Source organism: Amaranthus tricolor, chromosome 15, assembly GCF_026212465.1.
Source record: "Amaranthus tricolor cultivar Red isolate AtriRed21 chromosome 15, ASM2621246v1, whole genome shotgun sequence".
Classification (NCBI taxonomy): Eukaryota; Viridiplantae; Streptophyta; class Magnoliopsida; order Caryophyllales; family Amaranthaceae; genus Amaranthus; species Amaranthus tricolor.
In genome coordinates this window covers 1,997,756-2,022,346 of record NC_080061.1, presented here as the reverse complement: position 1 = coordinate 2,022,346, position 24,591 = coordinate 1,997,756, and the positions used below count along the sequence as shown (strand labels likewise).

General features: G+C 32.4%; 2 protein-coding genes and 1 pseudogene across 2 annotated transcripts; 1 reads left to right on the top strand and 2 right to left on the bottom strand.

Annotated features, from left to right (window-relative positions):
- Positions 1-1,903: 1,903 nt before the first annotated feature.
- Positions 1,904-2,946, bottom strand: LOC130800814 (uncharacterized). Its single transcript, XM_057664498.1, has one exon. The coding sequence runs from the start codon at positions 2,702-2,704 to the stop codon at positions 2,177-2,179; it is 528 nt and encodes a 175-aa protein (XP_057520481.1). The 5' UTR covers positions 2,705-2,946; the 3' UTR covers positions 1,904-2,176.
- Positions 2,947-8,251: 5,305 nt separating this feature from the next.
- Positions 8,252-13,037, top strand: LOC130800813 (rab GTPase-activating protein 22-like). The gene is made up of 5 exons (XM_057664497.1): positions 8,252-8,873; positions 10,062-10,197; positions 10,315-10,364; positions 11,076-11,129; positions 11,213-13,037. Exons 1-5 carry the CDS (start codon positions 8,707-8,709, stop codon positions 12,444-12,446), a joined length of 1,641 nt encoding a protein of 546 aa, XP_057520480.1. The 5' UTR covers positions 8,252-8,706; the 3' UTR covers positions 12,447-13,037.
- Positions 13,038-13,143: 106 nt separating this feature from the next.
- LOC130801747 (metal-nicotianamine transporter YSL1-like) lies at positions 13,144-23,733 on the bottom strand (annotated as a pseudogene).
- Positions 23,734-24,591: the final 858 nt, after the last annotated feature.

The window sequence follows — 24,591 nt, the reverse complement described above, 5'->3', positions numbered from 1 at the left end:
TGTTTTTATTGGCTTTTAAATTAACTGAAAAAGTCATTTGTTTGTGGAGATGTTTGGTAAATTTGAGTATTGACTGTTAACTGTTTATTAGAGAAAAAGTGGGTCAATATGCCAAAAGTCAACCAAAAAAGTTAGCTGGAACAGTTTTTTCATTTTGACTTAAAACTTAATTCCCAAAATGGTGTTCATATAATAAAATAATTTTACTAAGCTACATTTTTTTGGTTTGGTAATGTCAAACCTACAAGAGGATAAAATTGTTTTGTCAAGCAAATATAGGTTAAACAAGTTTTAAAAATCCCATAAGTCTTACAGAAAAAGTAAAATATCCAAAAAAAATACTTCAACGTACAACCAAAAATCTCAATCAAGTTCAAAAGTCAAAATTAATACAGATGTTTGTCAAAAATGGCGTATCCTTGTGATCTGTTGTTAGCATCATCCTTGTGATCTATCATAGAAAATCAAGTGAGTTTTTAATGTAAAAAATAATACATTGAATATTGTAATACATATATACCTCAAATTAATGGCTGTGGTGGGAAGTCGGCGGTTGGCGTGGATGGTGGTTGTCGTCGGTCTCTTCAAGTCCCCTGTCGTTAGTCTTACAGATGTTTAGTTTAGGAAGTTGAGAAAAATTAATAGGCTTGCTATGGGAATTGGAATTAACTTGATTTAGTTTTGTTTGGGAGAGAATTAATAGGTTTGGACACTTGGAATTTTAATTTTTTTTTTTTAAAAAAAAAACGTGTCCGTGACTCTTGCCGTGTCCCTTGCGTGTCCTTGCCGTGTCCGCGTGTCCGGAAAAATATTATTATTGGACACTTCATTTGGCGTGTCGGACACGGATTTTCGCGTGTCCATGTCCGACACGTGTCCGACACACGACACGCCTGTTCAGTGCCGTGTCCGTGTATCACAGTCAACCGGCCTAATAATGAATAATTAGTATATTGGCTCAAATAAAATAAAAGATAGAATTAATATTATAATATACGTTTGAAGCATGATTTAGTGATAGATTTTAAGTTTTATGTTATATTAGGTAATATATATTATTATTAGTAAACGTATTCTAAAGAAGTTTACTAGCAAAATTCAAATCTATTTATCTATGTAACTATTACTAAAACAAAACATAAATGATATCATCATTTTTAAAAATTGTTTGTGTCACTTAATCAATAAAAATTTTTCCCTCTAAAACTTAATGATGATGTTAATATTTGACTTTTTTACTTTTTTATTATAACTATAATATTATTCATAATGATTGATTTTTTAGTTTTTAGATCACATCATTTAATGTATTAAAAGATCATATATTTTTTTTTCAATTATTTATAAAATCTTTGTAATATTATTTATCAAATGAATATGGGATATTTTGAGAAAAAAACAATAAATTTTTAATTTTTGTATTTATATAAATTTATCAGAAAAATTAATAAAGTCAGTATATCGCACAAGTATCATCTAGCATATATTATAATAAAGTTGGATAAACAAAGATTACTCATTAATTAATTGCTTGCTTCAATTATTGGACGATTTTTTTTATACTCCTATTAACATATATTTAATTCAAGACCCTCGATCTTGATCTCTAAAAAACCAAGCTCATCGTCATCTTTTTCTTATCCAGTGTATTTCGCTCATATAAACTCTAGAAAAACAAACTAAAAGAGCTAATATAATATTCCCTCTATTTCCTTCTGTTTTCTATTTATTTTTTGCACAGTTTTCAATGTAAATTTTAAATTTTAATATCTCTAAATACATAGAAAATACATAATAAAAAAGTATATATTAACATGAATATATTTTATATTCTAAATATGTGTCAAAAATATTAACTAAATTTTTCTTACCTTAAAATGAATTATTTTAAATGGGAAGAATATTAGAAAATTGAGAAATGTCATAGTCACATAAGAGAAGTACAATATAAATATATAAGGAACAATCAAAATACAACATAGATACGATGATAATAGGTATATACTATATAATATATTCTGAAACTTTAATATTTGACCCTCAAATCATTTTATATGCTTTATACTTAATTTTTTTCTCTTGAATTTGCTATATTGTCCTAAATAAAATACTTATTATAAATATAAAATTAGCAAATTCAAAAGTATTGAGCGAGTAATATATAAAATTTGATTTTCTATATCTTATCTTGAGATTTCTTGTCTTCCAAATACTTGACCTTTTCCTCTTCGTTCATAAAAGCAGTAATAGGAAAAGACTTTCCAATCCCCACAACACTCTTAAAATGGATCTTTCCAGAACATGGATCATCCACACTCATTTCAACAATAGTAATCCACATTAATAACTGTTTACTCTTAACCCCAGTCATCTTCTTCATCCTTCCTTTTTCAACATAAGAAGTAACTTCAGTACTATAACTTACAAGAGTCTTACTCCCTTCAAAATAATGTTCCGATGGGGATTTCTGCTTCATCCAAACAAACCCAGTTTCTTTAACCCTTCCACACTCTACCAGATCCTTTAATGGCAGAACCCCTTTAGGAAACCCTAGTTCTGTTAGTAGTTCAAGGGAACGTTTCTGGCATTCTTCGTGGCCGTATACGATTTCCGCACCGGCTCGCTCGTCTTTGATGGCGGATTCTGGTGTGGATTGTTTGGTGTTCAGGACTTGTAGGGTGGATTCGCTGGTGCTGCTAGCCATTGTTAATTTTGCGGTTAATTTTAGGGGTTTTTTTTCTGTTTGTTTGGTGGCTTGAGGAATATGGAAAATGGAGGAAGGGATGGAGATTATTTGTAGAAGTGTAAAGGGAGATATAATTGGGTAGGAGGAAGTTGAACAAATTGTACTAATGTGTCATTAAAAGGTAGTTCACCTAATTTTTTAATTTGTTGGGACGTAAATTTAATTTATTTGTCCCCTGTATTATCGAGCTTTAAATACATAATAATCACAAATTGTTATAGGCGGCTATCACAGGATGAGATGCCATTTATATATAACTTAAATAATTCAATTTATATAAATAGTGAAAAATTAAGTTTATATTTTAAGTCGTTTTATTAAGACAATCTCTATAAAAAATGGTTAATGTGTAATTAATTATAGCAACCATTGAGAATCAGATCTTTTCAATTAAAGCCGCATTATGTACTAATTTCTCTTAGAAGAATTTGAGTTTATTTCTCGCCTTTTATTTTTCAAAGTACCATTTATTTCAATATTTGTCTCCACTATCTCATTGCGTTCTCTTTTATGAAAACTAGGAATTGTAAATAAATGCTAAATGACAATTATAGAAAACAATCATACTCTACCATTTTAATTTTACAAACAATTACTCTAATTGGGTTATTTTTGTTTGATTAGTTAGATACAATAAAAAGAGTCTAATAAAGAAATAAAACAATAATTTGAGACAACAAAAAAATATGTAGTAATTAATTTGGGATAAGGGAGTATTATATGTTGTCATTGTATCACAAAAAACGTGCCAAAAAATACTCTTTTCTGTTGTTCAATGAATTTCCTATAAAAAAGGTTCAACAACAAATGTTTACGGGAATTAAGAAAAATAGAATATTTTATTGAATAATAAAAAGTGGGAATCAAAAACATTAAAAAATTATTTAAAGAAAGTTAATGGAAAAAATATGAAGGCTAGAACTAATTAAAAAAATATTTTTATAAAATTAGTGGAAACATAGGAGACCATAAAAATATTATTTTATTGAATATAAATTGTTAAAATCCGACGATTATGAGTATTGAGTCGGTTCCATTTTTTATAGCCCTAGGTTGAATCTTGAATGGGTCATGTTTGACTTCGTATCCGATCCAAATTCAAAAGCCCTAAAACCAGGTCCTTATTGGGCTAGCAATAAACTAGCTACACGGGCCAAAGCACAGGTCCACGGAATATACTGGGTCAAAGTAAATACAAGAAACGGAAGAGCTGAAAGAGTGACCTTGTGGGCCAGTAGCTTGTACAGTTTTAGAAAATTTGAAATAGATAAGGCAAATTATTAAAAAAAATCATAGAATAAGATTAAAATCAACTTATTTTCAAAAGTAAGCGCCTAATTCTTAAACCTGAGGTATGGGTAGAGATGTTCAAAAGTGACCCGACCCGAAACCCAAACCGAAACCGAAAGTAAACGAACCGAAAATGTGTTGCTTTTTTAGTTTTATCGAACCGACAGTACCCGAACCGAAGTTGTACCCAAACCGGTTGATAACCGCAAATTGAAATGCTGAACCTGAGTCGTAACCAATTTTTATAACTGACACATAACCGTTAACCGAGATTACTTGAACCTAATAATGACTGACCCAAGTCCTATCCGACCCGAATCATGCTTGAAACCGAACTCGATCCGGCTAAAATCAACTTAACTCGAACAAAATTTAAATCGAACTGCTGTAAACCTAAATTAATTTTTAACAATGAAGTATGATAGACTCATACTCAATCATCTTATTAGTTAATCTAATAAAGTGTTAGATATTTTAATAAATTAAATGTTATACATACATGGTTTCGTATATTTAGAGTTAATAATCAATGGTCAATATTTATTTACCTACTCTTAATCAAATTAGATAAAAATTAATAGAACTTTATAATTTTAATTTCCGGTCAAACAAGTAAAAGTAATAAAGTAATAATGATCACTAATTGATTTGCATTTTTTAACTATTTTGCTTTAAGTAAAGGTTAAATAAAGGCAATTTTGTCATCAATTTAAAAATGACTAACAACTTAATCTGATATTGACTCAATCCATAGTAATTAGTAATACGTACCTGAATTCTGTAAAAAAAATAAAATAACTCGAACACGATCTGTACGAGGCAAAACCGAACCAATTATTAACCAATGACAACTCGAGACCGATTGACACTCGACACAAACTTCAACCGACACCGAATCGATGCTAACCCGGTAGCTCAAATAATCGATTTTCAACCGAACCGTGACTAACCGACCCGACCCGACTCGATCACCCGAATGAACACCTCTGGCCGTATGGATCTGCTCGCAACTGCGAAGAAAGGGTTTGATTCAAAAAATGCCAAAGGAGCTGTTAACACTTACTAACTGCGAACAGAGCTGTTGGCTTTTTTTTGACCAAATCAATTGTTCGTAGTTACTAACTAGCGTAACTACGAAGAATTTGGTTGATTTTTTTGACCAAATCAGCACTTAACCTGAGATTTGAAGCTAAAGACGCATGCATTTAAAAATAAATTGATTTTAATTTTATTCTATGATTTTTTTTAATAATTTCACTTATCCATTTCAAATTTTCAACATTTGTACTCCATCCTTGGACCCTGATTCAACGGAAGAAAGACAAGCATTTCAAAGTCAAATATGGAGGGAAATTATCGGCCCCACTCGTTCATATTCAGTAATCTCTCATCATTTACTTTATTTGACTAACTACGCTTATCGGCGCTCATATATACTTCCTCCATTACACATTTACACTTTTTATATTTATATATTAATTTATGCATACTTAAAAATTGTAAAAGTTATTATTAAGAAAATATGTTATTAGAAAATTTAAACAAATTAATTTCAGTTGACTATATTCTTTCTTACTCATTAGCAACAGTATGTAAAATAAGTTTAAACAATAAATAATGTCAATAATCATTATGTAGAGAGTGTTTCAGAACAAAAAAATATAATATATTATCTTGAATTACTCCTTGCATTACTCTTATTTATTTCTATGTTTTATTTTTATATTAATTCTATCCACATAATTTATTATCGCTTCATTTATTACCAAATATTCTCTAATGTTTTTTCATCTGGAATATTCCACCTTTAGGAGGGATAAATTTGATTGATGTTTTTAAGAAATATTTAGAAGACAAAATATATTTATGTGAGATCTTATTAGATTTGTTTCAATGTGTACTTTTTTATTATATATTTTTTATAATTTTTATTATGCGTATTTAAAGATACTAAGATTTAAAATTTGCTTTTAAAATTTTGTAAAAAGTAGACGAGAAGAATAAAAAATGACATGCAGTTTTAATTAAAAAAAAAGAAAAAGAAGGAGATCATAGTTGAATGTTGATCCACTTGGGTGTTAGAATTGCGCATGAAATCAAAAAGTGAAGTGTGTGAAATCGAATCATTCCCCAAAAAATGCGCTGATTGCCGCTGCTAATCCCTTCTAATTAGTTGGAGTACCTTTCTCTCTTTATACCCTTTTATTCCATATTTATTTTTTAAAAAATATTTTCATGACTTTATTTAATTTATATTTTTCCTCTACAACCACTTTTCTAAATTGTTATTTTATCAAAAAATATTTGTTAAGAGTTTACGATATTTATTAGGTAAATGAAGTTTTTTTATACTATAAACAAAATTGCTTCTTACGCTTATTCTTTGTAGCATGTCTTATTGGCTTTGCTTGCAAGTGGTAGTCTTTTAATGTAATAAAGAATGTGGAACTCAAATATTGGTTTGATTAATGTTTAACTTAAAAAAATAAAAATAGAGTTTCTATTTTGAGGTAAAATCGTTATAACTGTCATTAATTCTTAGAGAAAAAGACCACTAATGATGATAGTGATTTCATATCGAATAAAATTCCAACTCTTATCCTAGTTAGACGATATATATGAATAAATTTGATAAATGATGTATTTTAGGGTTTTTAAACAATGCAAACATTATTTCGATGATAATTAAAAAAGCTAAAATATAAATTATTTACACTTAAAACTAATTTAATTATGTTTCTATTTATCAATTCATTCTCACTAAAAAAATGCAAATAATCTTTATCAGAGACCTAAAGATATTACTTATTTGATAATTTAACTTGACCTGAATTAAATTGATTTAAATTAATAATATTTAGGAAAAATTAATTAGAATAATCCAACATTTTTATGATTTTTCTACAATAATCCCAACTATTGATTAACCATGAATAATCTCAACTTTATGGGGTATTTGCCTAGAGTAAACTTAACTGTTCGGATGATCCGCAATAGTAGGTAATTACAAAAAAATTAAATTGAAAATTAATATAAAATTAGAGAAAAATTTTAAAAATTTACATATAAAAAATTTTAAAAGAATTTTTAACATTTATTTTAATTTATAATCAATAGATGAAATTATTATAAAAAAATCATTAAAAAATTAAATTATTTTAGATAATTTTTCCAAATATTTACTCAACAATATAACATTGAAGGCTTTAAACTGAAAAGTTATACGAAATTATATTGATGTTAGGCAAACGATGTTTTAGTCACTATATATTAATTGTAGTGACCAATTCATTAAACTTGCATAAAGTAGAAACGCATTTCTTTACGTAGTACTTAATGCATAACGTATTTTCTTTTAAGAGGGTTTATCTTTTAGCACTTGCGGCTTGCGGCTTGCGGCTTACCACTACGTAATTAGAAACTTACTTGATTTATATTATAATTATATTATATTATACTATAATAAAAAGACAGTTAATTATAGTCATAATGCATTTTCGTAATAAAAAAAAGTCAAGCAATAATAAAACTAAAAAAAATAATTACCTCTCTATTTAGAAATAAAATTTTATTTTAATATTGAGATTTGATTTAAATCGGTAAGCTTTTAAGTTTTCTAAATTTTAAGAATAAGTTAAGATTAAATTTAGAGATTAATGAGTTTAAGTATATTTAAATATAAACCAGTTTGAATTTGGAAATTAAGTTTGGCTTTGTATATCAACTTGAATCATATTGAGAATCTATTAATTTTAAAATAATTTTAGTCAAATTTTATCTTGAACCAATTATAGACTTGTCTAATTTGAGTCAAGTTGGAGCATCTCCAATGATGCAAGGAAAGAACTACCTTGCAACATATAACAAATAAACAAATGTATTCTTTTTGAATTGTACATCTAAACAAAAAGAATTATTATTAAAAATATGACTTTCAACGTTTTGAGTGTATGCATAATGTATTATATCATAATATATCAAAATATAACAAATAAAACGATTTAATATGGTTATTATAAATAATTTTACCATCATACTTCATTATTAACGTTTGACAATATTGTCATAAAAATATCGTATGACACCTTTTTATCTTAGTCAGTGATATATTATAAGAAAATGTTAAAAAAATACATACATTGATTTTATTTATATAAAATTAATTTTGACAGGTACTCATAACTGAGACTGTTATAGAGAAGATGGCACATAATTGAGATTTATGATAATTAAAATCAATTATTTCTCCAAAATCTCCTTAAACCTAAATAAATGGAGAATATTATAGCAATGTAGCCATGAGAGAAAGAAAAAGCAAGAAAAAAAAAAGTGAAAAATACCCACAACTGAAAAAGAGAAAAAGCGAAGAAAGAGAGTAAAGGGTAGTTGGGATACTTTCAAAGTAAGAACACCATCGTCCATCACCAACAAGAACAAAAAGGTGAAATTCATTTATATTTATCCATTTTCAAGCAGGTTCTTCAGTTCTTTATTGATGGTATTCACAAATTTACGCCATGAGAGTTTCCACCAAGCTTTAACACAACTACCCTTTAATGGCGGTGCAGTTATACGCACTCATATTGGCGTGATAGTGACAAATTTCCGCCATGGTGGTTTCCATCAATTAAATTTTGAGTTTGATTGGTAATTTAGGAGTAAATTAAGACATGATTACAGAACAAAAACAGTTGTTAAGATCTTTTCGGAGAAGTCACACTTCTACGCCTTCATCGTCGTCTTCTTCGTCTTCGCAATTGTCTTCTTCTTGGATTCATTTAAGATCGGTGCTTTTTGTAGTTAATAGTTCATCTTCTTCTTCAGTTTCCAATGATCGGTGAGTTTTTGTTTTACTAATTTAAGTTCAAGATCTGAACATTTCCTTCTTTGCATAACTGTTTCAGCTTTTATTACTGTTGAATTACTCATTCCATTTGTTTAATTGCTCATTTTTTCTTGATTTCTTTTCTCATCAATTGAGTTGGGATTCTAGTTTAATTACAGATATTGATTTTGAAAATCATGGGTTTGTCTACACGAATAACTAATTTCCTCTTCCTCTTGCCCACAGTGATTCCCTAGCCTACCCAAATCAAATTATAACAGATTTTGATTTGCAAATTGATTTGGGTTTTTTCTATTTTTATGGAAGAGACTGTAATGGGTGTGAATTGCAAATTTTGTAAGTGTTTGTTTGAGTTGATGATCATCCTAGGATTAGTGTTTTAATTAAGGTAATTTACTTGGGATTAGTTTGATTCCATAAAGATTAGATTTTGCAGTGTTGACTGGTTCTTGGATGAGAATATTATTTTCTCTAGACTTGTTCAAATTGCATTGAGTTTCCATTTTTCCTATTAGTTGATGAATTTATAAGGCCATCAAATTATTGAGGAACTAATTCATCACTCTTGGCTGGGTTTAATCTTTTTTGACAAACACTCAAATTGTAATTTGCAAGATTTTATTTTGTTGGAAAATTTTGCTTTAGTACTTGTGTTATCAAAACATATGTTGGATCAAACATTACTCTAGGCCATATGTTGGGCCAATTCTGTTATAGCCAATATTACCCTACCAAGAACCATGCTTTTGCCCTTAATATCACTATACAACTGCCCCTTTCGGATGGGATTCTAACCTTTAGTATATGAAGTATGAAGCAACATTTCTTCCTTACAAAAATCATAGAACTACATTTGTACTTCTTGTTTATTTAGGTGTAGATGATTCTCAAGTGATTCATGTCGTTTTCGTATATGAATGGCTCAAATCATTTGAGCTTCTTATTCATGTAAAATTGCGGATGATGTTTGCAATCAATGTCAATTAAAATCAACCTCTTTGTTATTACAAGGGTAAGGTTGTATAGTGTATACATATGATCTCCGTACCAGCTTTGACGAAAGACATTAGGCATTGGAGTAATGGCATGTTGTATTTGTGTGTTCTGAAGCTGAATTTGATGATTTATTTTCTGTTTCACTACGCCGAATACGTAATTCATCGTGTTCTTTTTCTGCAGGTTAAGTCTTAAATCTCCTTGGTCTAGGCGGAGGAGAAAACGTGCCCTTCTACCTAAGCAATGGGTACGTCTGTTTGAACCCGATGGTAGATTGTCGAATGGTGGTGTTAAGTTTTTGAAGAAAGTTAGAAGCGGAGTAAGTTTTTTGCCATGCCATCGATTCCGTTCATGGTTAATTCTATGTCTAACAAGATTTCTTAATTGCATTCTGTATGTGTTATGTGAAATCTCATGCTTCATTTCATTGTTGCAGGGTGTTGATCCCAATATTAGAGCAGAGGTCTGGCCATTTCTTCTTGGAGTGTAAGTACAAAAAAGGCTATAGATGTCTTTTGTTTAGTCTTTGACTTTTCTCGTTAACTTGAGTGCTGCTTTCTTTTCTCTGATTTGATTGGATAACTAAGTAATTGCCGAATCTGACTTGTGTCCCCACAAGGAAAAAAAGCTGCTATCATTGTCCATGGTGTTGAATTATGATGGCTCTACCAGCAAGCACTTTTCTGTGTCTACAAGCAACTATCATCCACTGTTTTCATAATTATGTCTTTTGATTCCTTCATGACATGCTTGTTGTTGTTGTTCCCTGAAATTTGAGTTTATTGGCCAAGCTTGCTAATTTTAAGCATTAGTTTGTCAATTGCGGTGGCTGGGTTGATTATAAAAAATTGAACTGAAATCTCGAGATTTTCTTAAATATTATCAAATAGTAAAGACTGTAATAGCATAAGGTTGTCATTTGTTCTTATGGCCTTAAATTTTAAAGAAAAGGGTTTAATATACTAATATGTACCTTTGTTGTCATTCTCGAAAAGTATTGTTCTTGAATGCCATTTGTGCTCAATTCGTCTGTTTCACCTCGCCATGATTCCATTTACCGAGTAATATGGTCTTCCCATCTTAAAATTGGTTGTAGAGTATATGGTGTATTGCTTTGTAATCTAGGCTTATACGCTTTTAGTTCTTGGAGTTGGATGGACTTGAAGCTGAGTAACATTGAATTGTTTTTTTGATCAGTTATGACTTAAACAGCACAAGGGAGGAAAGAGACTCCACCAGAAACCAGAAAAGGTATTTTGGAAATCCTTGTGTTAATGCTTCTTATTTTCTCCTTCCAAAGTGCTCATTGTTCGGTGTTCATTGTCTTTAATCAGGAAAGAATATGAAAGCTTACGAAAACGATGTCGCCGAATTCTAAGACGTAGTGCTGTAAGCTCCAAGGGTAATGAGACTGCTGAAAACAGCAATGGGGGTAGTGGTGGTTTTTTCAGTCAAGTTTCGGACACTCTCGATTTAGATGATATAAGCAGTGCAAGAACTTCAAATGGTGATGATTTGTACACTCCCGATTCTGATGGGCCTATCTGGGATCCTGAAATTTTGTCCTCTGCCATTTCATTTGAAGAAGGCGATAAGATTCTGTTGAGAGCCGAAGAGGGTTCTGTTGCTAGTTCTGTATTGTCTGAGTCTGAGTCTGAGTCATCCGAAGATGATGACAATGTACCTTATGCTGAAGATTTTAAAGAAAATGATCTGGATGAGAATTTAACTTCTTCACCTTCAAAAGCAGATAATGGCTTGATTTTCTCATCCGAAGATTTTGCCACGTGGCAGAGAATTATTCGTGTTGATGCACTTCGGGCAAATCCTGAATGGATCGTATACAGCCCTTCCCAGGCTGCTGTCTCAGAAGCTACGGCTAAACAGCAAGCAGAAATAGTTGGCCTGAAGGAGTATGATCACTTAGAACCATGCATGATATGCCATGCTACCCGTCTTGTTTCTATCCTTGAAGCTTACGCCCTTTACGATCCCGAGACTGGATACTGCCAGGGGATGAGTGATCTTCTGTCTCCCATTATATCGGTCATAGAGGATGACCACGAAGCATTCTGGTGCTTTGTTGGTTTCATGAAAAAAGCAAGGCACAACTTCCGGCTTGACGAGGTGGGGATCAGAAGACAGCTAGGTCTTATATCCAAGATCATCAAATGCAAGGACTCCCATCTTTATAGACATTTAGAAAAGCTTCAAGCAGAAGACTGTTTCTTTGTGTACAGAATGGTGGTGGTCCTTTTCAGAAGAGAATTAACGTTCGAGCAGACACTTTGTCTCTGGGAGGTTATGTGGGCTGACCAAGCCGCAATCAGAGCTGGAATCAGCAAGTCAGCGTGGGGGAAACTGCGGCAGAGTGCTCCTCCCACTGACGATCTACTTCTCTACGCTGTAGCAGCATGCGTGCTGCAGAGACGGAAATTAATACTAGAGAAATACAATAGCATGGATGAAATAATACGGGATTGTAATAACATGGCTGGAAACTTGGATATCTGGAAGCTTCTGGATGATGCTCATGATTTGGTGGTGACTTTGCATGACAAGATTTAAGCACACCCAAACTTTTGGCTCAGGACATTGTTTTTGGTGGGGTTTTTTTTTTATTTATTTTTTCCGATTTATTTGTTGTATTTTGGTTTGGGGATCTTCCCCGAACCAACCATCCATTAGACGAGGCTGTAGAAAGCAAAGCACTACTGATACAGATACAGTGATGTACTAATGTATGCTCCCTGTCGGTGTACTAATTGCCCGCGCTCAAGATAAGCCTGATGAGTGATGGAGGCGGAATTCCAGAATCAGTGAAACTGGTAAAGATCTGTAGCCATTGTATCCTGTTTGGATTGATTGACATGTTTCAGTAGTATTTATCTTTGCCTCTTCTATTCAAAGATCAAAGAGTCGCACTTAAATTTCGAACAATAGGAGTGATATCGAGTGATTTTGTTGTTTTTTGAGCCTTTGAGGTTAGATATAGCGGTCATCGTCAATATCAATACATGGTTGATCATAGAGTTGTAGGTTAATTTGTCCGGTTAGTGACCCAAATATAAAAGTGACGGGAATCAATATGCTAACTAGCTATGTACAAAACTTCATATTGGAAAATGAAAATGACACTGAATTAATATGTTGACTAAGTATGCATAAAACGTTAAAATGAATCGATTGATAACATTAGAAAATAATGTTCAGAAAAAATTGTAGACGAAATTTTCATGTACTATCGACCTCAACTAAATCTCAATTTTTGTTTTTTTATTGCTTTGTTGAAAATAATGTTCAGAAAAAATTGTAGACAAAATTTTCACTGAATCTATTGAACTAATTCACTCTATAGTAGCTAAATGTACAGAAAATATAAACTTTGATGCTTCATTTTGGGAGTCGGGTATAGATTTCTTCGCGCTTTCTCATTACTCCCTCTGTCTCATTGAGTTTGCCGATTTGTGCTCTCCGAGAACGCTTGGTTTAGAACAAGGCAATTACAAACGGGCCGTGGGATTAGTCCTTAGGAGGCCAAAATTTCATGCAAATCGGAGGGCTAACTTTAGCTAAAAGCCAGTAGAGAACCAGGGAGACTCCAAAGTCCTTCACCATACATGAAACCTGAAGCCACAACAGAAATCATCAATCCTGCATTCTCTGGATCAAGCTTGTGCCAAACAAACACTATCAAGCTTCCTACACACATATCTATGGCGAAGTACCTTCCGACCAGAAATGGTAGCGCCATAACCATTGGAAGCGGCATCCATTTTCCGATCTTTGATGGCAGCAAGTCTCGCAGCAGATTAAGTGCGACAGCTAATCCAAAAAATGCATAACACAGCTGCAAGCAGTGACGAGGAGGTGCTGTGAATCCTTCAACCCCTAAAATTGCCATATTCCTGTAGATTAATGCATGAGGTGCTTTGTATTCTCCTGCAGGGATTCCCACATCAAACGCGTGGTAGAACAGGAAGAAGGTAAGCGAGGCTACAATGCATCCAATGATCGTGCCAATTGCTTGACTAATGAGCATGGAGCGAGGCGATGATTAGGTCATATGGCCCGTCTTGAAATCTTGCATAAGAGAGTAAGAAACGTAGGCAACCGACTTGATGATACCACATCCGACTAGCCCTGCAACTACTCCGTTCTCTTTCCCAGCAAGGGCAGCAAGGATGAAAATGCCCATTTTCCCATAATTGTAGGCCATGTTCTGATCAGTTAAACCAGAACCATATGCGTTAGCAAAAGACAGAACCGACGAAATTATGTACGCCACAATGACATAATACCATTTAACTTGGGGAAACATGATAGCTATCACAATGGTAGAGATGATAGCAAGGGGGATGTAGCCAGCGCCAGATACCCACATCGGAAACCTTTCCCTTACAAACACCTTGTCTTGTTCCGTAACATCAGAAGTTTTGTTTCAAGTATCATCATCTGCAGCAGAAACAATCAAATGTGCATTATTATCGAAATTTTCGATGTGGGGAATTTTCATTTGTTCTTTTGAAGAAGTGTGAACTCCTTGGGTAAAATTTCACCTGGATCGACTTTCTTGTTCTTCGATCTCTCACGAAAGTTTTTCACAATGATAAAAATTACCTTAGTGAAGATGTATAACCCATCTCCAACAATAAGTGCAAAGGAAATGAAAACCTGGAATCAATTTTTCCTGTTAGAAATAGGATTTGGGATACAATTAGTTAAGGTATACGTTAGTTTTAGGATCTGTGAAGAGAAAGTGACCTTATAGCCACTAAGGCCCTGCATGCTATAACCTGGTAAATCTGCAGGGAACCAATCTCCTTTAAGGTTACGGATGACAGGCCACATGATTTCCCATGAGATCACAGCTCCCAGAAGTACAGACAGATTTACACGATGAGAACAGATCATTCCTGTGCCAACGTTCGTCAGACTGAAATCCAAGTAAAGTCTGCAGTAAGTTGTGAAAAAGTTAGTCAGACAAATTTAGTTGATATGCGGTTGTTAAGGTGAATATTGTTAGGCCGTGACAATTCGTCACATAATTACCCTGTGGTGCCACTCCTGTGAACACACCCACGGGACAACCATGAGCTTGGCCCACATAGCCACGGGTGATGAACATTTACTTGTATACACACTTGAAGATGTTCGTTCTTTCTAAAATCATATGGTACTAAGAGGATTACACAGTGCGGGTGCCCACCATTAGTGATGTGGGAATTTCCTCCCATATAAAGTATTTCTAATACTCTCCTTACATGTGAGCCATATTATATCCAAAAACCACCTTCGGCTCTGATACCTTGTAAAATTAAGCTGGTCTTATTGTCAACGCCAGCGTATAATCGGAAAACACAAGATAAACACAATTCATGAGCTTGTATTAGAAGGATCATCCACCAAGCATTATATTCAAACCCATAACCCACTATTCTAACAGTGTGAGATCTTCTTCATATGTGAAGTATTTCCAATAAATTTACACTTATAATTAGAGTTCAAGTTGATGAGGAGGAAAGTATTACGAATTTTTCCAAGCTTGAAGTCCGAATATTGGGAACTGGCTAAATCCACATGTCCCTGATTTCCCGGTGAAAAACCACTGGAAAAAGCCCCAGAAAAAGCTCGATGAGAAGACCTTCACGAATCCTCGTACCTGCTTCCTGGAAAAATTCTTCTAAATTTTGATAAATTTAACTCCGTAGAATGAAAATACAACAAAATCCTAGATAAATTTCCAAAAACACACCATAGACTCAACAAATAGCAGGAATATCAATTCTAATAGAGATTAATTGGAGCGATAAGTTAAGGGTTTGAGACCTGAAATAGTAATGCTGTAACAGGCAACACCACAAGTTCGAATCATAGTATTCTCCTGTCTAGTGAAAGGTGCAGATAAAGCTGTCTTCTCAAGAATCTTGGTCAATGATTTAATGAAAATGAATGCCAAAAGAGCAACAGATACATTTAAATTAGGACTAAGACCAGGTGTAAGACTAATCCTCATAATAATAATGCAATAAATCACCCCAATTATTGTACTTGCTATCATTCCTCTAAGCTCTAACGGTAATCTGCTTATTCCATGGGGGGATTCGGATTTTTTGCCTGCACTCCAATCCCGATTCGTCTTGCTCTTCATTATATCTTCCATAATCTCTTCCTCGATCTCTATCTCTGGTACACTCATTTTTTTAGATATCATACGAATTTAACTGTTTTAATAGACAAAAATGGAGGAAAAGTGAGAAGAGGAATTTGGACTGATATTCTTGGTACTGCTAGACTGATAGTCTTGATTTTTTAACAACCCAATTTTTATTAAAGGAAAACTAATTTTCTTTTAAGATTTTGTTAGTGTGATTTGGGCAGCTTGTATGAGTTTGTTTCATTATAAGAGAATTTGTTGTATAAAAATTTATAAAATAATTGATCGTGGATTATCTCTCTTTAGTTGGCTCTATTAGATTTATTTCAATTTTCTATTAATTTCAATATGAAAATTTGATTTTAAAAAATATATTTTTAAATAACAAAATTCATTTCAACAGACAAAATTCATCATCAATATTTTATTTTTTTAGTCTAGGTTGTGGTGAAATCATGTGCAATAGTGATTAATGTGGTAATTGCTAAGAATCATACATCATACATATTTATAAAGCTCAAGCAAAATGACAAATTATCATCCATTATACTATACATACTAATAAAGTTCAAGCAAAATGACAAATATCGTAATAAGAGTGATTATGAGATTTGGATTAATTTGATTGGAGTAGGTTGCTTATTAAACAATTTAAATACAACATATAACCTTACATTAAATAAGAAAATTCTATAATTGATTTGTAATAATTTTGTAATTCATATGTTAAAAAATTAAAATTCAGTAATAACTAATACATTAAATAAGAAAATTTTATGATTGATTTGCAATAATTTTGTAATTGATGCATTAAAATCCAACAATAATTTTGTAATTTAATATTAATTTGCAATAAATAGTAAAAAAATTAGCACTTTGGATGTTTTGCAGACATATAGTATTCGAAATCTACCTTGATTGGATAACAATCATGACATACATGGTTATTTGTTAATTAATAAAAAAGTCATTTGAATAAGATAACCATAATATGAAATTTCGTCATTAATTAAAATTTAGATTCTTTATATTAATTTATACTAAAAAAAACGTGCATTGCACGAGTTTATATATACTAGTAATAAATAATTTATATTGTTTTGATTACTAGAATGAACTATTGTTGAATGATTTATCCCACATCGACAAATTAAAGATGACGTGTACACTTTATAGTTATTGGAGACCTTCGTCTCATTGCCGATTTTGGATGGTATATACTCCACGGAAAAACCTGCTTTTGTAGTTCGTTCATACGAGTAGATTTCTAAATAATATTAATTGATTTGCGATTTGTGTGATTGTAGTGATGCTGATGAGTCTGGTTTGTAAATGAATTAAGACATAAAGATTGGATGAGTGAGGAGATGAGGAAACTAAGGCAGCCATCAAGTTTTGAGACCCATCAAACTTGCAAATAATAGAATGGAATATTATCAAATCACGTTTTTTGGAGCATTGTATTTAGTTGACTTCAAATATGAGTTGGAAGTAAATTATTTTAGCAATTTGCTAACGGACTTAAAATTTAATATTCGTTTTTTTTAAATAATTATAATTTGGATTGGTTCAAAATATACCATCTCACGCTAATACGATCTTAATAATATATTTGTTTGATATTAAGATGTTACGTAGTATTTTTTTTTCTTTTTAATCTTCACTTTTTATTTTTTTATTTATATGGGTGATAAGGATAACACTTACTTGACGCATATATATATTTTTTTTGTCCCATCAAATTTATCCGATAAATAATTGATTAAAAAACTAAGAAAACAAATAAGGTGATATTTTATGAGAATGTGAGATAAATATTTAAATTAAATGAAAATATAACTTAAATAAGTGGGTGACTATAAAAAAATAAATATGTCATGATAAAAATAAAAAGATAAAATAAATTAAATAAGAGAAACTTAAAAAATCCCCAAATTTCGAGGGAGAAGTGGAGTATTTATTATATTTTCTCTTAGGATAATCTTCACAATGCTTAACTTATACTTAATCTATCTATAATCTATAAAATATCGGAAAATTTATTTCTAAAAATTTTAATTTCTTAAATGATATAAATATGTCGGAAAATTTAATAAAGCCTTGCACCACACGGGCACTATCTAGTGATATAATAATTCTAATCTTTTAGTGGTAGTTATATGATGATAACAATCATTTTTCCTATTAAACCTTCCCACATATGACATCATCAATAATCATAAACAATTTACTTACTTCATCCATTCTTGTATGAGATTGTCTCACTATGAAACCAGTCCATACAAAAGGTTTGTTATGTTAAAATTTTTTATTATTAGGCTATTTGACCCAAATATAAGGTACTTCTCACGGTGAGACCGTCTCATACAAGTATTTGTGTACTTTTACATACATAATATATGATATGAGATGTTTTCAAGGATATGTGAGAGTTAGTAATAAATAAACGGCATTATCAGATTGTATGAATGATATCAAAAATTAATTGATATATATGAATAATATATAAAAAAAAACGTGGTTAAATTTACGTTGAGATGAAGCAAAAAAAGTTCAACGACCCAAAATAAACATAAGAAAGCAAATTGTGAGGAACTGAGCGAATACATTATATACTTTCAATACCAACAAATATTAAATGTAATTTCATCTAAACAAAAAGTGTACTTAATTAACTCAATGAATGGCATTATTAATCAAGAAAAAATTGTGAACAAAATATAATAAATATAATAATCATAGTACACAAAGAACATATATAACTTTGTGAATTGAGGGATGAAAATGAAAATCAATAAATCATCCATATTGTTGATATGTATGTCTAAATTAATTAGAATATTAAAAGTGTATAGAATTATTGTAATTGTTTCTATAATCATAAAGACATAATATCCTAAGTCTTAGAAGACAAAAATGTCATACAAATAGGAGGATTAATGTTAGCCAAAGCCAGAAAAGAAGCAGGAAGTGACCAAAGTCCTTCCCCACAAATCAAACCAGAAGCCACAGCAGGCACCATAAGTTCTGCCTGCTTAGAATCAATCTTATGCAACACAAATACAACCAAACTTCCTACACACATATCAATTGCAAAATATCCTCCTACTAGAAATGGCACTGCCATTACCATTGGAAGTGGCATTAATCTACCTATCTTTTTAGGCGCGAGATCTCTTACCAAGTCTGCACCTATTGCAAACCCGAAAAAACCACAGCAAAGTTGTAAACAATGACGTGGTAAAGCTGATAAACCTTCCACACCCAGAATTGCCATATTTCTATAGATTAACGCGTATGGAGCTTTGTATTCTCCATTTGGGTTTCCTACATCAAATGCCTTGTAAAACAGGAAGAAGCTAAGAGGGGTTACGATACATCCTATGATTGTCCCGAATGTTTGACTAATAAGCATTGATCGCGGGGATGCTAAGGTTAAGTGTCCTGTTTTAAGGTCCTGCATTAATGTGCAAGAAACTAAGGCCATTGATTTTATTACACCAGCACCTAATAGTCCTGCTACAACACCATATTTTTTCCCTGCTAGACCTGCTAACACGAAAAGGGCTACTTTTCCGTAGTTGTATGCCATGTTCATGTCTGTTAGTCCCGCTCCATAGGCATTACAGAAGGCTAAAGCTGGTGCAAGAGTGTAGGCTACAACTATGTAGTACCATTTCATTTCGTGGAATATCATTGGGAGAGTTATGACTGTTATTAAGGCGAAGAAAGTGTATCCGCTGCCTGCTACCCACATTGGTATGCTTTCCCTTACAAATACCTCGTTCTGTCTTTCGACTTTTTGAGGTTTCGTTTCACCATTTGTTTCTGCAATGCAACAGCAAATTCAGCTCAGTTATTCTTACCTAAAAAGGCCTATTCCGAAAGATATAGTACAGAACATAATTGGGGCGTGCTAGAGTACAAATCAGCTGGTGCTTTTGATTGAGTTGGTTCCCTGACAACTGACAAGCTTAAGTTTTTTTGTTGCGTGGTTTCCTAACATGGTATGTAATAGGGGAACAACCACCATCTTAAGTTTTTAGTTGAGTTGCTTCGCTAACAAGAAAAAAAAACTGCAGAACTCACCTGCATTTAGTGTAGCCTTTTGTTTCATTTTACCATAGACATTTATGAAGACAATAAGCAACACTTTGAAGAAGTTGTAGAATCCATCTCCAAATATGAGAGCAATGGATATAAAGACCTGTAAAATACCAAATTCTTTAATATTAGATACACTAAAATATCTAGAGATGACAAAATGGGCAAACGGGTGCAAATTCCCGGCCCCTCCCCCATACCCATACCCTCCTAAAATTTCTATACCCATCACCTACCATTACCAATGACGAGTAAGACTTTTCATATTATATCTATCTAATACTCACCAAGTTCATATCAACACCAGCCCCAATTGGAACGGATGCTATGCGAAACAATTAAATTTTAGCCCCCTACAATCCCTAAAAATAACAAAGCTTGATAGATATTTAAGCAACCCCATACCCATACCCTCTTAAAATTTATATACCCGCCACCTACCCATTACCCATAATAAATAAGACTTTTCATACTATATTCACCCGGTACCCACCAGGTTCATATCGACACCAGCCCCAATTGGAACGGATGCCATGCAAAACCGTGAAATTTTAGCCCCCTACAAATTGCAATCCCTAAAAATGACAAAGATTGATAGATAAATAAGCAACTGAATGTGAATGACCTTGTAGCCATTCAAACTCTGAACACTTTCTTCAGGAATGTTGTCAGGGAACCATTCTCCTTTTAGCTTGCTAATAAGAGGCCACATTACTCCCCATGAGAGAACAGCTCCAAATAGTAAAGACAAGCTTACAAGATGAGAACATATCATCCCTGTTCCTACATAAGTCATGCTAAAATCAAAGTAAAACCTGCACAAAGGGGAATATGATTAACATTGTGCTAAATTTAATCATCTAATAATAGTCTAATTAACCCGGCTAATAGTCATGAAGGAAGAAAGATCACGTTTGTTTCCATGCTTCTAATCCAAATGTAGGGAATTGAATGAATCCACAATTTTCTTTAGCAGTATAAAACCATTGGAAAAACCCCCATAAGAAGCTCATTGAAAAGTACTTCAAAAATCCTCGTACTTGTTTCCTGAACCAAGTTGCCACCCATTATGTATTAGCATTTTTCTAGCTTTTCTTTTATAAACAATACAACATATTCTTGGGTTTTAACCATCAGTTTAAACTTTTGGTTGAACTGATTACTTGACATGGTATGAGAAGCCAACGTGACATAAGAGGTCACGGGTTTGAATCTCATGCACCTCACGTTTCAAATGAAATATTTAGCATCTCACAATTCTAATCTAAAAGACTCGTTTAAGTGTGATTGACTACTATATAACATATACAAGGCTTCAACGTTAGCTTAAGCTTTTGGTTGAGTTGTTTCTTTTAATAATGTTTCTTCGAATAGTGTTGCAACTTCTTGCTTCAGTTATGAGTAATGTGCATACTTGGCCATTCTATCTCCTCTTGTATGAAATCCATTGATGAGCACAGCAGTTGCCATACCACTCGGGAAAACCAATTTATAGTCGATTATCAATATCTGCACTCACCAAGACAAATTTTAGAAATCTAAAATACTGGTATAAGGTAGACCGACCATTCATCTCTATATGTATATTGAATCACCTTGGCACAATAATGAAAGGTTTTAGTCAAATAATTCGAGTCATAACCTAGGCAGGTTCATGCTTAGATTCTCCATGTACATAGATGTGATATTTACTATCATATATATGAGGATTCATTTACGTTTTTGGCGTTAAAAATTTCAAACGCTACATATGCCTAGTGGCGTAGCCAAAAAATAAAAGTGAAAGGGATGAAAAAATATAAAGCAATACTAACAATATATGATCGAAACTTGAGTGATTTACCTTTCTTAGAGGGACTAACACAAAGAGACCTACAAAACAAACAAGGAAAAGATAAGCAGTCATCCACCCAACTTGTAGTTCCTTGTAACTTGATGGATTGTTCCCTTCTGTGTTAACTCCTGCTAGCTCATATGTCTTCTTGTTTAAACCCAATAGGTAAGACCCAAATCCACCTGTTTTGCAAACAAAAGTGAAAATCTCAACCTTTATTCATAACTTAAATGTTCAAATTACAGTATCAACTAAAAGATTTATGCAAATAATTTACATATTTACATATATTTTATCATTCTTTTTGATTTTTGGATAAGGCTGGAGATTCTCGTATAGGTAAGGAGGAGAATCCAGTGAAATTAATACTTTTTGGAGATGGTGAAAATCGAGATTGTATCAAAACAAAAGCAAAAATACTCAATAAATTTTAAGACCCTAATATCAACTAATACTTGAGGCACTTAAATGCAGGTGGCTCTGTGTAGTCAGGTACCTTGCGCTTGATCAGAATCACCCCTGTAATCTCTGCATATATTCAATCATTAACAATGAACATAGAAAAGATCAATAGAACAGTTGTTTATTAACCTCCAATAGCTATGCTATAGCAAGCAACAGCAGAAGTCTGAATCATGGTGTTTTCCTGCTTAGTAAAAGGAGCAGGGCAAAACCCAAATTTCTGAAGGATTTTATTCCAAGTCCTAATAACAACAAACCCAAGAAGAGCAGCAGAAACATTAAGATTTGGACTAAGACCAGTAGTAAGGTTCAGTTTCATAGCAATAATGCTATAAACACCCCCAATTATTGCACTTGTAACCATTCCTCTTACTGTTAGCTGTTTAGTCCATGGTGGCAGTCTTGCTACACTTACTTCCTCAACTGATTCTCCTTCATCGACTTCCTCCCCCGCGATCTCTCTTTCATCTTTATCCTCTTCCATCTAACAATAAACAATCAGAAACTATGATCAGGGTCTGAGAGGGTTGGATGACGGCAGACCATATCCTTATCAAAACGAGATAAGGAGGTTGCAGCCAATATGTAGTAGTACAAATAGTTGACACAAATTATTGTGAGAGACGGTCTCTCCGAGAGACGCATTACATATATGGGCTAAATAGCCCAATTAATACAAATTAAAGAGAAAATAAGAATGTAAACTTCTTGTTTTAAGGTCGTTTCTTTAAAAGACCGTCTCTCACAAGAGTAGCAGAATAATTGATGTATGTTCTTACCTTGAAATGGAAAAACTATTGATGATTCAATCTAGTACACTAATGTAGGGAAGTAAGATCATTTAAAGAAGGCCTACTTTCTTTCTCTCTTTTTATAAAGTGCATCAAAATCTTGAATAAGTGAGGCTAGCTAGTTAGATAAACAAAACATGGGTATTGTCCTTCTTGTCTGTCCTAAAATAATCTCACTTTTTGAGCATAATATATGCTGTTTGATGATTATATCAGCTGATTCTAAGTATGATCTTAAAAGGGTGTAAAAAAGATATAACAAAAAAGTTGTAGTAACCTAGCTATATTGGCTTAGAACCACTAAGAGTGGGAGAGTTTTTCTACTGGATCAAGTGAAGTGATCCGTTCATAGACTACTACTTGGCGTTGGATTTATGCTTAATAGACAGATATTTTGTCGCGTGGTTACAAAGGAGTGTGGCCAGCACAAGATAAGGCTTTAAGAGAATATAATAGAACAAGTGTAGGTTGATTATCACACATCAAGTTACAGAATTTTTGGGTCAACTTGTTCATACTTGAGGTCAATACTTCTTTAAAATAATGGAAATAAGAATAATATATAGGGTTGGCATTGCCCACACTGTAACATCATAGATAATGTACTCCTTTGTTATCATTAATAAATGTAAGGTAACTTATATCTGACTCTTTAACTATGATGTGATCTAGTTAATGGCATTGTTGTAATAGAATTTAGTCAAGATTCAATCCTTGATTTTGAATACCCCACTAGATGTTACAAGGGCCAAATGTTCATCATGATTTGCATTAGTATGGTATTGTTTATTCTCTTTACGCCGAGTCCAAACGAATTTTTTTGACAACTTCTTTTTCTTATTTTTCAATATGAAATTTGGTTTAAACAAGCAACAATTATTCGTCAATTTGCTTTATCTGTAATCTGTATATACAAAAGTACAATTAGGACTAATAATTCAAAATGACAACTAATACATAGTAGTATAGGAGTAATATAAGTATCATGCCAAATTAGCATGATCCTTGATACTCCTATTCTATAACTATATTATTTGTCAGTTTGGATATTCAGATCGAATTTGATTATATAATTTTGAATATTTGAATTTTCTTTTATTGGATCAAATTATGTATTTGATTTTGCACAAGTTAGTGCTAATGACATGCTTCTTAGACAATATATAGTTAGTAGATCAGATATGGATATATAGTTCAAAATGACAAATTAATATAGACGTATAGGTGTAATAGAAAAATCATGCTAATCTAGTCCTAATGACATGTTTATTGGCCAATTATAAATGATCATAATTCGATAATTAAGTGATGATTTTATGTGGAACTATGTCAGCATCCATTTCCAACGCAACTTTGTGATGATGA